Source organism: Heptranchias perlo, chromosome X, assembly GCF_035084215.1.
Source record: "Heptranchias perlo isolate sHepPer1 chromosome X, sHepPer1.hap1, whole genome shotgun sequence".
Lineage (NCBI taxonomy): Eukaryota > Metazoa > Chordata > Chondrichthyes > Hexanchiformes > Hexanchidae > Heptranchias > Heptranchias perlo.
In genome coordinates this window covers 5872885-5887364 of record NC_090370.1, presented here as the reverse complement: position 1 = coordinate 5887364, position 14480 = coordinate 5872885, and the positions used below count along the sequence as shown (strand labels likewise).

At 43.7% G+C, this 14480-nt stretch overlaps 1 protein-coding gene across 7 annotated transcripts in view; it reads right to left on the bottom strand.

Annotated features, from left to right (window-relative positions):
* LOC137307210 (tensin-2-like) overlaps positions 1-14480 on the bottom strand; it is a 245814-nt gene that overhangs the window by 56191 nt on the left and 175143 nt on the right. For all 7 annotated transcript variants that reach the window (XM_067976607.1, XM_067976610.1, XM_067976608.1 and 4 more), the window contains 6 exons: positions 13260-13431; positions 11266-11316; positions 8211-8333; positions 6773-6837; positions 5806-5889; positions 3459-3571 (listed from right to left, as the gene is read on the bottom strand). In XM_067976607.1, coding sequence (XP_067832708.1) covers positions 3459-3571; positions 5806-5889; positions 6773-6837; positions 8211-8333; positions 11266-11316; positions 13260-13431 — 608 coding nt within the window. The remainder of the gene's footprint in view (positions 1-3458; positions 3572-5805; positions 5890-6772; positions 6838-8210; positions 8334-11265; positions 11317-13259; positions 13432-14480) is intronic.

Sequence of the window (14480 nt, the reverse complement as noted above, 5' to 3'; positions counted from 1 at the left end):
AATATTGAGAATTGTTTAAAGTCCTTATCTTGTTGCGGAGAGCTTGATGGCAGTAGTCTTGTGGTATGTATTGAAGGATGAGTCATTAAATGTCAAGGATTATGCTGAACTCCATATGACATTACTATGAAGTGTATGATATTACTGAGAGATTATTTAAAGGTAGCTGGAATGTATCTGTTGTTGTCATATTATGGGCAGCTTTCTTGTGCTGCAAAGGCTGATGGGAGGGTTGTTTCTGAAGAAATTTGCATTGACTGCGTGGAACCCACAATTAACTCGTTCGATTATGAGCAGTTTAATACTTTTCCCGTGACTTTTCTTCTTGCAAATTCATCTTCCATCTAACTGGCTTTAACATCTCTGCCGCCGGGAGGCTGGGTACTCAGTCCGATCCCAGGCTGATGCCAATGCCCACAGTAACCAGCTGAAAGTAGGTGCTGGGGCCACTTGGAGTCCCCTCCCTTCAGATGCTCCTCTGTCCTGAAGGGACACCCTTCACCTTCTGCTTGGCCCCTTCCCTGAATGGAAATTCAGTGGGGCAGGAATTAAACGTGCATTGTGCCTCATTCCACGACTCTAAGCATTACTGAGCTCACACTCAGAGCCAACCCAAAGAGGATGAATTGTTCTGGTCAATGAAGGGCAATAAACCCAGTGAGTTTATTCGGTGTCTGCTCTTATTTTCTGACTCAGTCACAAACTACCTTTGGTCTTTGCCAGTAAAACCATTGATGCTCAATTCATATTGTGGAACAGCTTGCTCTGCGAGCCCAGCTCCAGCCCCGCCCAATACAAAATGGCAGCCTGGAGACAAGCACACCTGCCTGCGTCCATTTTCGCTTGCCAACGTTGCCATCTGAGGCAGAAAACAAAACCATCTTGTGAGGTGCTGTTCCCGGCTACCGTCAGCGTTTAAAAAAAAATTCTCAGGATATGGAAGTCGCTGGTAAAGCCGCATTTATTGCCATCCCTAGTCGCCCTTGAGGTGGTGATGGTGGGCCTTCTTCTTGAACCGTGCCACCTCATTCATATAAAGTCTACATCCGAAGGCAGGGCTTGTAATATAAACAGGGGATGAAGCAGCCTCATTCATGGGTTTCTGCTGACGTTTGTTTTCTCTTTGTGGATCTTGTATTTATCTTGTTTTTAGTGTTTGCCAGTACAAACATGCTTTTGATGTCGCCACCACTGAAAATGGACTTTGAAGTTGCTGTTTGGATGAGTCATGTGATTTAGGGACAGGGGTGGTTTATGCTGGGGTTGCCAACCATCTAGTTTTACCTCAGACAGTCTGTGTTTTTTTGGACCAGGCTGCCCAGAAAATGTAAACCGGATACAAAACACCAAAGGTTTTACGCTTGCAGTGCTACAGTCGAATCTACATGGACGGGCACCGCTGAGGTGCAGAGGCCCTGGACAAGCAATCACTTTACTGGTTTTGGTGCAATTTTCATATCAAAGATTGACATGGTCGCATCGTTTGAAGCCAGTTTTCTGCCAAAGAAAAGCCTTTTTTTTTTAGAAAGGTTGCTCCCACATCCAAAATGGACATCCAAACACAGAAAAGAAAGCAAAACATTTTAAACTTAAAGAGTTAGAGCTGAGAAAAGCATAAATAGGAGAGAAAACACGGAAGATGAGAGAATGAGAAGGAACAGGGTGAGCACAGGTAAGGTGTCTAATTCTTTTTATCTTGTGTGTCTCGCCTACATTGAGCAATAATCGCAAACTTACCTATCCAGTCTTGCAATCGCTCCAACAACCTCTCCTGTCCTCCCTCCCCCCCTCCCCACTTCCGTAGCTGGGCCTCATGAGCATCTGCATTCTTGGATATAGCCTCCCCCAATATGGCCCAGCTGAGCTCTGGCACTTGGCACTATAGGGTAATTTACTGACTCCCACTGGGGAGTCTTGCCTGGTGGGAGTACGCATCAGAAATTCGGGCAGGCCTTGCTTATGATATTCTGACCATTTCAGTCAGGAAAGCACGTGCAGTGCGCATCTGAGGTTCTGACCTGCAGCTCCTGGTAGGCGAAGCTCTCATTGGGAGAGGCTGTGGGGAAATAATCCTTTATATCTCCAATGAGCCAGCATGCGGCCCATCCTCTATCACAATGCAGGTGCGACAGAGCACGTGCCATCACAATTGACACAGTATCATTAATCAGATGAGGCCCTACTTCTCTCAAGATCTTAAAAATTCTGTGTACAGTGAAATCCATTTATGTTCAGATGCTTGGAACCTGTAAATGAATTTGCATAATCCAAATCTGCATATACACAAGTGAGATAGTGTGATCCAGTGTAAAGCCTGTACTTTTGCATTATTATAAATGAAACGTAGGAGGCAAACAATTATCTGAATTAATCATTTTGGGGACACCCATAAAGTATTTAAGCCAAAAATCTTGATTTCTTGATTCCATCTTGACCTCGTTGCCAATTGTATGCTTTCCAGAGACGTCAAACACATGGAAAACCTTTCTAAATGATGAGAAATACATTCACAAATATCTTTGCAAGTACTGCAACCCATCAACATTAGCTCCATCTTCTCCTTCCAGAACAGCAACTTGAACCAGCCTAGCAGCTTGTGGAAGAGGCCAGCACTTTCTTGGATTTGTCTTGGTGGAGGGGAAGGTGCCGGTTCGGTTTTATTGCTGTGACCACAACCAAGCCCCAACTTCAGCTCCAATCCTTTCTCAATCCACTAATGGAGGCTTGAGGGTCACCAAGGAATGCCCTGTAAATTGGCAAGAGTGACCGACCTTTCAGTCCGGGCTCCGACCCCTGGGCAGGAGGTCACTGCTGCTGCCCTCACCTCCCCCACCTCAGCCCCACTCCCTTCCACCACCCGTTACATCGCTGCCTCAGACAAATAATCCCAGAAATGACATTTTAACCAGGCGAAAGAAGCACTTTTTTTTTAGCAATCTAAAAGAAAAGCTCAGTGAAAATGAGTCTTTTGGATCACCTTCACATTCCAGCCAGCACTCCCTTCAGTAATTAAGCCGTTGCCTTACTTTGCTTTAATCTGCTATTAGTTTAAGCATTGTTGTCTTTTATTATATAAATGGCCACTACAAAAAGAAAGAGATCAAGAAGAATGCATATTTTGGCTGTATTCTCCCCCTGTACACTTCTGTACATTTTTTTTACTCCCTCCCTTACATACTTATGGATGGTCCCCGAGCCGGCACAGATTGGTTTTGTAATCTGCTTTATTTCTGCATGTGCAGCATTACTGCAATTTGCTGGCCTTTTATTGCTTATAGATGGAATTTTCACGGACAGTGCAGTATTAAGTTGGATTGAGTATCACTGAAATTAATGGGGGGAAATGACTGGGACCTAATTAAAATGATCTCGCTGGCTAGGAAGTTCTGCAGATATTGGAAAGGTATAGAAATGGATCTGAGTGCAATCTGTCTGAATGCAGTTACTGGAAATGTTACCTCCGTGAGGCTCAAAGCTGGGAATAGCAGGGATGACGACATGGTGCAGGAACAGGGGCATACTGTTCATTTTGATCGCTCCAGATAACAGGCCGCTGAAGTAATAAATGTATCTGGAGAAGGAAAATACATTAATGTCAGAGATCTGAAAATTAACTGTAACCCCAGCCTAGAAATTCCAGTTTGTGATACTTGAAAATGAACACTTAACCCATTCATATGTCTCTGTCCACTATTTTAGCAGAGTTTTAACCCATTTAAAATAACTGGGTCAGTGCCTGCATTAAAATAGTGGACAACGGAAGGTCATTAAATGTTCGTTCGTTAATGTCAGCATCAGGAAGTTCTAGGTTCCCATCTTCATACAATAAGAGACCAATACCCATTATTGAATCCTGAACACGTTTCTTGTTCTGTCTGCTCCCTTATTTTAGATGGCTTCCCTGATGGCTCAATTGGTAATTGCAGTGTGGTGCTGAGACACACAGACTAAGCTGTCCCCCGGTCGATCTCTGCTCTGTGCTGTCAAATAGCCTGTCAAAGCTCACTGTCCCAGTTCAAAACATGCAGAATAATCACGTGGGCAACCTTGCCCACGTGATTATTCTGCATGTTTTGAACTGGGACAGTGAGCTTTGACAGGCTATTTGACAGCACAGAGCTGAGATCGACCGGGGGACACCCGCAGAATAATATCCCAGCAAGAAGACAGCATTCCTTCGGAGGAGAGTGGAGAGAAGTGAGTGGGAATAAACATGTTTCTTCACCCCTGCACACTCTCATTTCTTTTACGACGTCTGGCATTAAAATTCTGACAAACGTTCTTTTAAGGGCCGACGCGTGAATCTTGCCCGCTCAGGGAAGGTCGACGCTAAAATACAGAAAGAAGAGATGTCGGGAATTAGTCTGCTATTAATTGTAGAAAGTGGACTGAATTCGAGGATTGGATTGACAAGGGAAGGAAAAACATAAGAAAAAGGCTACAAGAAAGTCATACTGATGGCTAAAATCATTCTTCACTGCTTCCATTAGCCTTTTAAACCTGAACCAAGAGTTGGACCAAGTTTCCACTGATTCTGTCTAGCTTGAATGATTTTTGGTATGTTTACTCCTGTCAATTGTAGTTCCAAATGTCTTGACTCTTTTGTTTAAATTGCTGCAGCCCCTGCACTCTGAAAGGTTTCCTTTAAATCCGCTGCTCTGTTTCTGTCATTTTTATAAGGTCCCCACAGGAAACTATGCTATTTATGTTGATTAATTCTTGTCTCTGCTCCAGTAGTAACATCTTTGCTCCCTGGCTTAACTCCATCTCATGTTGTTTGACATCACTAAGTTCCAGATTGTCTCCAGAGTCAGTTTTCCTGGACGATGTGTTTTTCTACTTTTCTCCCCTCCTCTCCTGAAGGCACTGATTATTGCTGGGATTCAGTTCCAAGGGAATGGTTGCTCACCTAAGTGGCCACTCTTCATATGGAGCCTAGCCAGGGAGTGTCAGTGGGCCATTTGACTATAGAGGGCATCAGAGTCAAGCCCAATCCTGTTCTCACCACCGTCCACACATGCACTCCCCAGCAGGGTCACTGCCTAGCGATCAGGAATAAGACCCCTGGCTGATTCTTTTCCCCAACCTAGGTCAATTTTGCTGAGACCCAATTGTAGCACCCTTATTGCTGTGCTGGCAGAGGTCAGCTAAATTAACACAGACCAGGAATTGAACTTGGAGCCTCCCTGGTCTGCATGGTTCTGTACATCAGGGGAGCTGCAAATATTGCCTTGGTCAGCTTTCCCATTCCAGAGCAGGTAAAGTCAGCAAATTAGAACCTATTCAAGCATCTTGCTATTGATAAAAATTGGGAGCTAAAGATATATAAATGGACACCAATAGTATGCTTAAAAAATCTCCTCTGCCATTGTAGGGTGAGCTTACTATGCCTCCTCTGATGAAGAGCCGTTTGTTAACCCTTAAAACACTGATTGTAGCATTTGCTGTACTAACTGTACAGATTCCTGTTGACTGGTGGCTGTCCCAGTGAGCGGGAAATCCAGTTAGGGCAGGGGGCAGTGGTAGGCCTCACTACCCCATTTTCCTGCTGTTTCTGCTGCTATTCCCACCCAACTTAGGGCAGGATGGCGGCAGACAATCCAATCTGTAAAGTCACGATTGCGACATGGCAGCATCTGTGTTTGCGTAATTGCTTCTCTGTTGCTAGTAGTGTTCTGAATTCCAGTGTAAATGGGGCATATTCAATACATATTGAATCACTTCAAGTAGAAGCTGGATATTGGTGGAGTATTAATGCTAACAGTTAGGTGCAGATACGGCTCAGTGTAGGATGAACCCTCTCACCTGGTTTGCGAAGGTTGTATTGCTGGAGCCACTTTGTCCTCACAGAACTTCCTCATGGCCAGTGTGCTGAGTGCCTGGTCAGCCCTACATTAAAAAAAAAAGGTATTACACTATTAATACTGGAATACTTCAGAAGGTTGTGGGTGCAAGCCCCACTCCAGGACTTAAGCACATAATCCAGACTGGCACTTCAGTGCAGTACTGAGAGAGTGCTGAATTGTTGGACGACTCAGTTTAACGTCTTTTGGATGAGACGTTAAACTGAGTCCCCATCTGCCTGTTTAGGTGGATGTAAAAGTGGTGCAATTCATAAAGAGCAGGGAGTTGTCCTTGTGGTCTGACTGACATTTATCTCAAGAAACATCACCAAAAACAGATTGGTTGATCATTGATTTCACTTACTGCTTGTGGAAATTACATTTACCTACATAACAACAGTGACTGCCTTCCAAAAGTTACTGATTGGCTGTGAAATGCTTTGGGATGTCCTGAGGATGTGATTCGGCCCCAAATAAATGCATGTTTTTTTTTGCTCTCCCTCCCTCCCCCCTGCCCCCCCCCCACCCTGGGACCATTCACATTTACAAATGGAATAATCTTAGTTGAATTATCCTGCTACTCAAAACACGTTTTCAGTCTAAATTATGCATTGAAGAATTTACAGCCCACGAGTGCATGAAGCATTCGCATGTGAACTTCACCGATTGGTTACTCGCCCCTAATGTGCATCCATTACTGGTTTTCATCATTAGTAGTTGTTTGACTCATGGCTTGGTGTCGTTGCAGGAAAAACTTCAATCTCCATACGCTTTCAAATTCTGATTTACCCAAGCTTTTCTTTTCAGAGACTGCATGTGGCATTTCATTGCTGTGCAAGGTTCGATCACGATTTGTGATTGTGAAAGGCAGTCTCGTAGAATAGTACAGATCTAGTATTTCAATTATAAAAGAGACTGGAAGCTCTCACCCTGCAGAAATCTTGCTGTAGTGCATGTACGCTGCAATGATTACTCCCGCTCGACCTTTGTTGCCCTGTTGAGATACAAAATAAAAGGGCTGACTTGAAACCAGGCCAATGTCGAATGCTTGTGGTTTTCTGGCTCAATCGCACTACAGAGCACTTCATTGCTGCTTAAATTAGTGCTCGCTCTTAAGGACAAAGCTTTGCAAGGCAAATGAGCATCTCAGCTCCCCGCTGGCTCACTTGATGACTGTACTGCCCCGACCTTACAGATCACAAAGGTCTCCAGTTTGACCCTCAGTCTGTGCCGAGATGATTGATCTCAGCTAAAGAGGAGAAAGTGATGCTACAGTTAACCTCAGTGCTCCAAGGTGAGGGGGTGGAGGGGAGGAATCAAACAGACTTGCTGCTCCTGATCGTTATTCAGTAACCCCTTGTTGGGAGGCGTGTGTGTACGGATAGGATCAAGCTTGACTGTGATGCACCATATGGTTGAATAGTTTGCCAACACTCTGTGCTTGCGCTCACACATGGTGGGTGAGATAGTGGAGGACACCTGACACCTGTGGAACCTTGCTCCAGTGTGAGGCAGTGCCTTCAGAAGAGGAGAGAAAACTGGGTGAGAGGGAGCAATAAAAAATGAATAATCGTCTGCAAATTAGACATTGATTGTGGATTCTGTACAGTGAAGCCCAGGTAAGATGAACAATAAAATAATCAAATTCCCTATTAGACTTCAGTTATACTGCAGGTACCAAGTAGGGGCTGGTATTTGCCAGCAGATCTGTGTTATCCTGCAGATTGAGCTGGGGTGGAAGTGTCTACTTTGTCCTAACATTGAAAAAAATCCATACAAAGCTTTAAAATTGGACTGCCTGGGCACTTCTGAAATGTGGCTTCTCACTGAACTTGAGTTATACTGTAGCCAGTGCAAATTTGAAGTGGTGAGAGCTGGAGTCTTGAAGGGAGCCTTCCAGTGCTTAGGTTGAGCATGCTTGAGTGTCAGAATGGGACCCAAATCCTGAGTTATACTGCACCCAAAACTGCTTCACATCAATGACAATGTGTAGTATTACTGCACCCTTAAGAAAGAAAGTAAACCTGTTATATTCAATGTTTTACGATTGTACTACTTATGTATTTTTCAACCAGTGCCATCAAGTCTGCTAAGCTCATTAAAAAAATGACTTTTGAGCCTGCTGGGAATAAATCTGCAACTTGGCAACATTACAGCTTTCGGCCTGATAACATTTTATTTCCTTTGTTTCCAGCACTATCCCATATTGTTAAAGAGCAGCTTCCCATGTTTGTTGGGCTGGTACGTTCAAATGTACGTCTCCGAATGTCCAAGGAGAAAATAATCTTCAGCAACATTTCGGAAACGTAGACGGTTTCATTCACTGATTTTCCATCCTGGGTTTAATCACAATATCTGCTGACTTACTTTGCAGTGCAGAACCACCACATGATGGGGGTCAGAGTTCAGCCACATCTCCATGGCTTTGCAGATGGCACAGATTTTGTCCAAGGGAGGGGCATGAAGATCAGGCCAGCCGAAGTCATGAACCTGGAAATCAAATGCACGGCAGCACATCAGAGTCAGAAGTTCGGAAAGGTGCCTGGGCACCAATGCTGAAAACATTTTATCTGATTATGTAAATTCACACAATGGCATCAATCTGCATTCACTATTGAAAACTTCCAGCAGGCTCACAATGAACTTTGGCTGGATGTGTGTGAAAGAATGGCTATTTCCTGGTCCGCACAGCTCAATGCCACACTCCATGGTGCGTTCTCCCACTGACCCATTGCGTAACCCCATATGCAGTCAATTTTAAACTGGAGAAGTTCTCATTTCCAATTTGCTCCAATCTATAACTGGCACTACAAACAATGCCCATTCATAGAATCATAGAATCATAGAAGTTACAACATGGAAACAGGCCCTTCGGCCCAACATGTCCATGTCGCCCAGTTTATACCACTAAGCTAGTCCCAATTGCCTGCACTTGGCCCATATCCCTCGATACCCATCTTACCCATGTAACTGTCCAAATGCTTTTTAAAAGACAAAATTGTACCCGCCTCTACTACTGCCTCTGGCAGCTCGTTCCAGACACTCACCACCCTTTGAGTGAAAAAATTTCCCCTCTGGACCCTTTTGTATCTCTCCCCTCTCACCTTAAATCTATGTCCCCTCGTTATAGACTCCCCTACCTTTGGGAAAATATTTTGACTATCTACCTTATCTATGCCCCTCATTATTTTATAGACTTCTATAAGATCACCCCTAAACCTCCTACTCTCCAGGGAAAAAAGTCCCAGTCTATCCAACCTCTCCCTATAAGTCAAACCATCAAGTCCCGGTAGCATCCTAGTAAATCTTTTCTGCACTCTTTCTAGTTTAATAATATCCTTTCTATAATAGGGTGACCAGAACTGTACACAGTATTCCAAGTGTGGCCTTACTAATGTCTTGTACAACTTCAACAAGACATCCCAACTCCTGTATTCAATATTCTGACCAATGAAACCAAGCATGCCGAATGCCTTCTTCACCACCCTATCCACCTGTGACTCCACTTTCAAGGAGCTATGAACCTGTACTCCTAGATCTCTTTGTTCTATAACTCTCCCCAACGCCCTACCATTAACAGAGTAGGTCCTGGCCCGATTCGATCTACCAAAATGCATCACCTCACATTTATCTAAATTAAACTCCATCTGCCATTCATCGGCCCACTGGCCCAATTTATCAAGATCCCATTGCAATCCTAGATAACCTTCTTCACTGTCCACAATGCCACCAATCTTGGTGTCATCTGCAAACTTACTAACCATGCCTCCTAAATTCTCATCCAAATCATTAATATAAATAACAAATAACAGCGGACCCAGCACCGATCCCTGAGGCACACCGCTGGTCACGGGCCTCCAGTTTGAAAAACAACCCTCCACAACCACCCTCTGTCTTCTGTCGACAAGCCAATTTTGTATCCAATTGGCTACCTCACCTTGGATCCCGTGAGATTTAACCTTATGTAACAACCTACCATGCGGTACCTTGTCAAAAGCTTTGCTAAAGTCCATGTAGACCACGTCTACTGCACAGCCCTCATCTATCTTCTAGGTTACCCCTTCTAAAAACTCAATCAAATTCGTGAGACATGATTTTCCTCTCACAAAACCATGCTGACCGTTCCTAATTAGTCCCTGCCTCTCCAAATGCCTGTAGATACTGTCTCTCAGAATACCCTCTAACAACTTACCCACGACAGATGTCAGGCTCACCGGTCTGTAGTTCCCAGGCTTTTCCCTGCCGCCCTTCTTAAACAAAGGCACAACATTTGCTACCCTCCAATCTTCAGGCACCTCACCTGTAGCTGTCGATGATTCAAATATCTCTGCTAGGGGACCCGCAATTTCCTCCCTAACCTCCCATAACGTCCTGGGATACATTTCATCAGGTCCCAGAGATTTATCTACCTTGATGCGCGTTAAGACTTCCAGCACCTCCCTCTCTGTAATATGTACACTCCTCAAGACATCACTATTTATTTCCCCAAGTTCCCTAACATCCATGCCTTTCTCAACCGTAAATACCGATGCGAAATATTCATTCAGGATCTCACCCATCTCTTGTGGTTCCGCACATAGATGACCTTGTTGATCCTTAAGAGGCCCTACTCTCACCCTAGTTACTCTTTTGCCCTTTATGTATTTGTAGAAGCTCTTTGGATTCTCCTTTGCCTTATCTGCCAAAGTAATCTCATGTCCCCTTTTTGCCCTCCTGATTTCTCTCTTAACTCTACTCCGGCAATCTCTATACTCTTCAAGGGATCCACTTGATCCCAGCTGCCTATGCATGTCATATGCCTCCTTCTTCTTTTTGACTAGGGCCTCAATCTCCCGAGTCATCCAAGGTTCCCTACTTCTACCAGCCTTGCCCTTCACTTTATAAGGAATGTGCTTACCCTGAACCCTGGTTAACACACTTTTGAAAGCCTCCCACTTACCAGACGTCCCTTTGCCTGCCAACGGACTCTCCCAATCAACTTCTGAAAGTTCCTGTCTAATACCATCAAAATTGGCCTTTCCCCAATTTAGAATTTTAACTTTTGGGCCAGACCTATCATTCTCCATAGCTATCCTAAAACTAATGGAATTATGATCACTTGTCCCAAAGTGATCCCTCACTAACACTTCTGTCACCTGCCCTTCCTTATTTCCCAAGAGGAGGTCAAGTTTTGCCCCCTCTCTAGTCGGGCCATCCACATACTGAATGAGAAATTCCTCCTGCATACAACCCGTGATCACTGCATGACATTATCTGCTTTGGTTGGATTTACCCACACCAGAGAGCAGGACAACTCCCAGCACCGTGAAGCCTTTAATGAGGAAATCAGTTTAACCCTACATTGGTCATGTTTGGAATTACTTTAAAACTAATAACTCCAAATGTCTTAAAAAGAGAGAAATGAGAATTCAGTCCAACGTACCTTGGGGTTGAGTCTGCTGATGTCTTGCCTCTTTTCAGATAGATTGAAAAGCTATAAAAGAAATGGGTTATTTTAGATTGGTCAAATTGGGTGGATTTTTATGCTAAGTACTAGTAAAGTGATGGTGTTGGTGGAGAGCTCCTGTCAGTGACTGTTTGAGGTTTTCCAAGAATCAGACACTGCACTGGGACTGGCATCAGTGCCCTGGACATGCCAGGAATGATGGCATGTTCTTGTGTGGGCTGGGAGGGTGCTCGAGTGAAGGAGTGTGGAGATGTGGGTTGCAATTCAACTGATAAATCCCGACACTGCATCCAAACAATGTAGAAAGCATATCAGGCAGGGGTTTCTGCTCCTGCACTCGCCACACCACGAATTTCTGCCCATTCACTTTAACGGATGGAAAATCACAGGCTGACAAGCACAGAAGTGGAAAACCCCGACCATAATGTTTAACTCCTTGAGAGCCAGAGCCTTCTTCACCCCCAACCTCCCCATTATATTTTTCTGCTGGCGTTGTTTCTTCTCAGATGCCAGTTAATTCTACACTTCCCACAATACTGTGTGACTAATGGAGAGATAAAAATAATCACAACGCAGAATTAATTCACAACAAATGCAGCTAAAACATTTGAAATCACGCTGTGTGAGGCCAGTGACAACATTTTAACGTGTTTGTACAAAATTACTTTACCCAATATTGTAACAAAGGTGTTCACGTTTATTTTAAATAGGTTAACGTCTTTTAAGATAGAGTTTCAGACAAACATATCTGTTACTAATATCGTCCAATTGCAAACTCAATTGCTGAAAATTGCTCCGTTGACATTACAGTCTTATTGCAGTGACAGAGGCAAATTAAGATGAAGACACGACACAACGGCAAACTTAACAGCAACGTAAACCCATAACTTGGCAATGCAGTTTTTTTGTTTTTGAAAAGGGGCAGGGTCTCACTGTTAGGGTCCCTTTTAAAAAATTAGTTGCAAAAATTTTGATGAACTTTCGCACCTTTTTCTATTTTTCTGAAGGTTTTTTTTGTGTGGAATATTTTGGTTCAGTTGGTGCCAATCACATCAGTAGGGCAGCTGTGAGGAAGCCAAGTTAAACTCAGCACTGAAGCAGCCCAGGGTTAATGACTGCGTCCCGATATCTGCTGATCTGTTAATTCAGCTCCAGCCCATTGCAGCCCCAGTGACTCCTTCGAGTTATAATGATGTCATTGGCACTTGCTGTTTAAACAAAAATATTACCTCAAAAATCAATAGAAATGGACAGAAAAAAGGATGTTAATCATAATTCCATTTAACTGACAGCAAGACTAAACCTCCAAGACCAACAGGATTACTAGAAGGGTTGAGAAAAATATTTTCTTTATTATGTAGGTCCTGTTCTCAGTTTTCTCGTCTCTTCTGAAAGCGTGGACTCACGCTGGGATGTGTACAGTTCCACAGGCACCAGCAGTTTTCCAATATCTCACCCAAATCAATCCATACCGTGAGCTATTTGGTCACGGGGGGCATCACAGTTCAGCCTGACCTTGTTCTCACCCAACACGCACACTTTCCAGCAGCAATCACTGGAAAGCCACCAGCAGCAGAAGCCCCGAGGGCTGATTTTAACCTTACCTACCCCAAGGGTAGGGTGAGTTTGAGGAGAAGGGAGGTTGAGGCTAATTCTGCCGCTCTGGCTGAAATCAGCTAACTCAGCACAGACTGGGAATGGAACCCAAGACTTTCCTGGTCATTGTGACTCAGTGCCATTCTGCACTGTGCATTTACCAACTGAGCCACTGTGAGGCCACCTAACAGTCTTAAAATGTGGTTCTCATCCAGTTTTACAAATATAAATATACCTAGAAAATAATCCAAAGTGTAACTATTATATGAGTAACTTGCTACTCAACAGTAACAAATATCGGCCACTGACTCCAAGTGACTTGAGGTGCGTTACAGGTATGGTGTGAGTTCCTATATTCTGAAAGCTGTGCTTACCAAGTAATTGTCTCCATGTTTGGACTTCAGCATCTGGGCAACCTCCTTCAGATTGCTGCGATATCGTTGTTCCTCAAGCACTGGCGGGAAGAAGACTGAAATAATCCGCTCTGTGATGTACGTCAGGTCAAAGTCGTAGTTCCTCTCCATGACGTGGTCTACACTGAAACTCCTGCTCGAAAACAGGATGACAAGCCAGGGTTACAATCGCACATCAGGAGCTACATTTACAATGTGTGAGAAACATTGGAATACATAGCGTAGTGTAGTGGTTATGGTACCAGACTAGTAACCCAGAGGTCATGAGTTCAAATTCTCCCCAAGGCACATTGTGATTTAATCCAATAAATCTAAAAGACCATAAAAACCCAACTGGTTCACTAATGTCCTTCTGGGAAGGGAGCCTACCTAGTTTGGCTACACATGACTTCAGTCCCACACTATGTAGTTGACTCTGTAATGTCCTTTAACGTGGTCTTGCAAGCCAATTGCTCAAAAAGAAGTCCCACCACCACCTTCTCAGGGCAATTAGTGTGACTGTGCCAGCATTCCTCACATCCTGAGAACAAATTTTAAAAAGTATAGAAGAAACCACCAATGAATAGGCTCAACTGTTACTTGTAGGAATGCCATCCAAGGTCAGTGGTTCATAAAGTAAATCCCTGTTCTATTTATTTCCTATCCTATTATTATCTGTGATGTGGAGATGCTGGTGATGGACTGGGGTTGACAATTGTAAACAATTTTACAACACCAAGTTATAGTCCAACAATTTTATTTTTAATCCCACAAGCTTTCGGAGGCTTCCCCCTTCCTCAGGTGGTGAGGCTTCCCCCTTCCTCAGGTTCCACACCACCTGAAGAAGGGGGAAGCCCCCGAAAGCTTGTGGGATTAAAAATAAAATTGTTGGACTATAACTTGGTGTTGTAAAATTGTTTACTATTATTATCTGAACATGAGAATTTAGAGACGTTCCCTTAACACGAGTAAGTATCAACCAGGCTGGTGGAGTCACTCTGAAGAAGGTTGTTAATGGTGGCTAAAGCTGTTTAATGTTGCTTGAGATGCCTGTGAAATTGTTTCAATCTATAATAAATCCAGTTATTTTCTCTTTATTATTCAGTGTTGGATTATTAGCAATTCAAAAACAATAACATAAAGATCTGTACGTTTATAACTCAATTAACCATTTAACACAAACCTACCAAACAAGGAAAAACA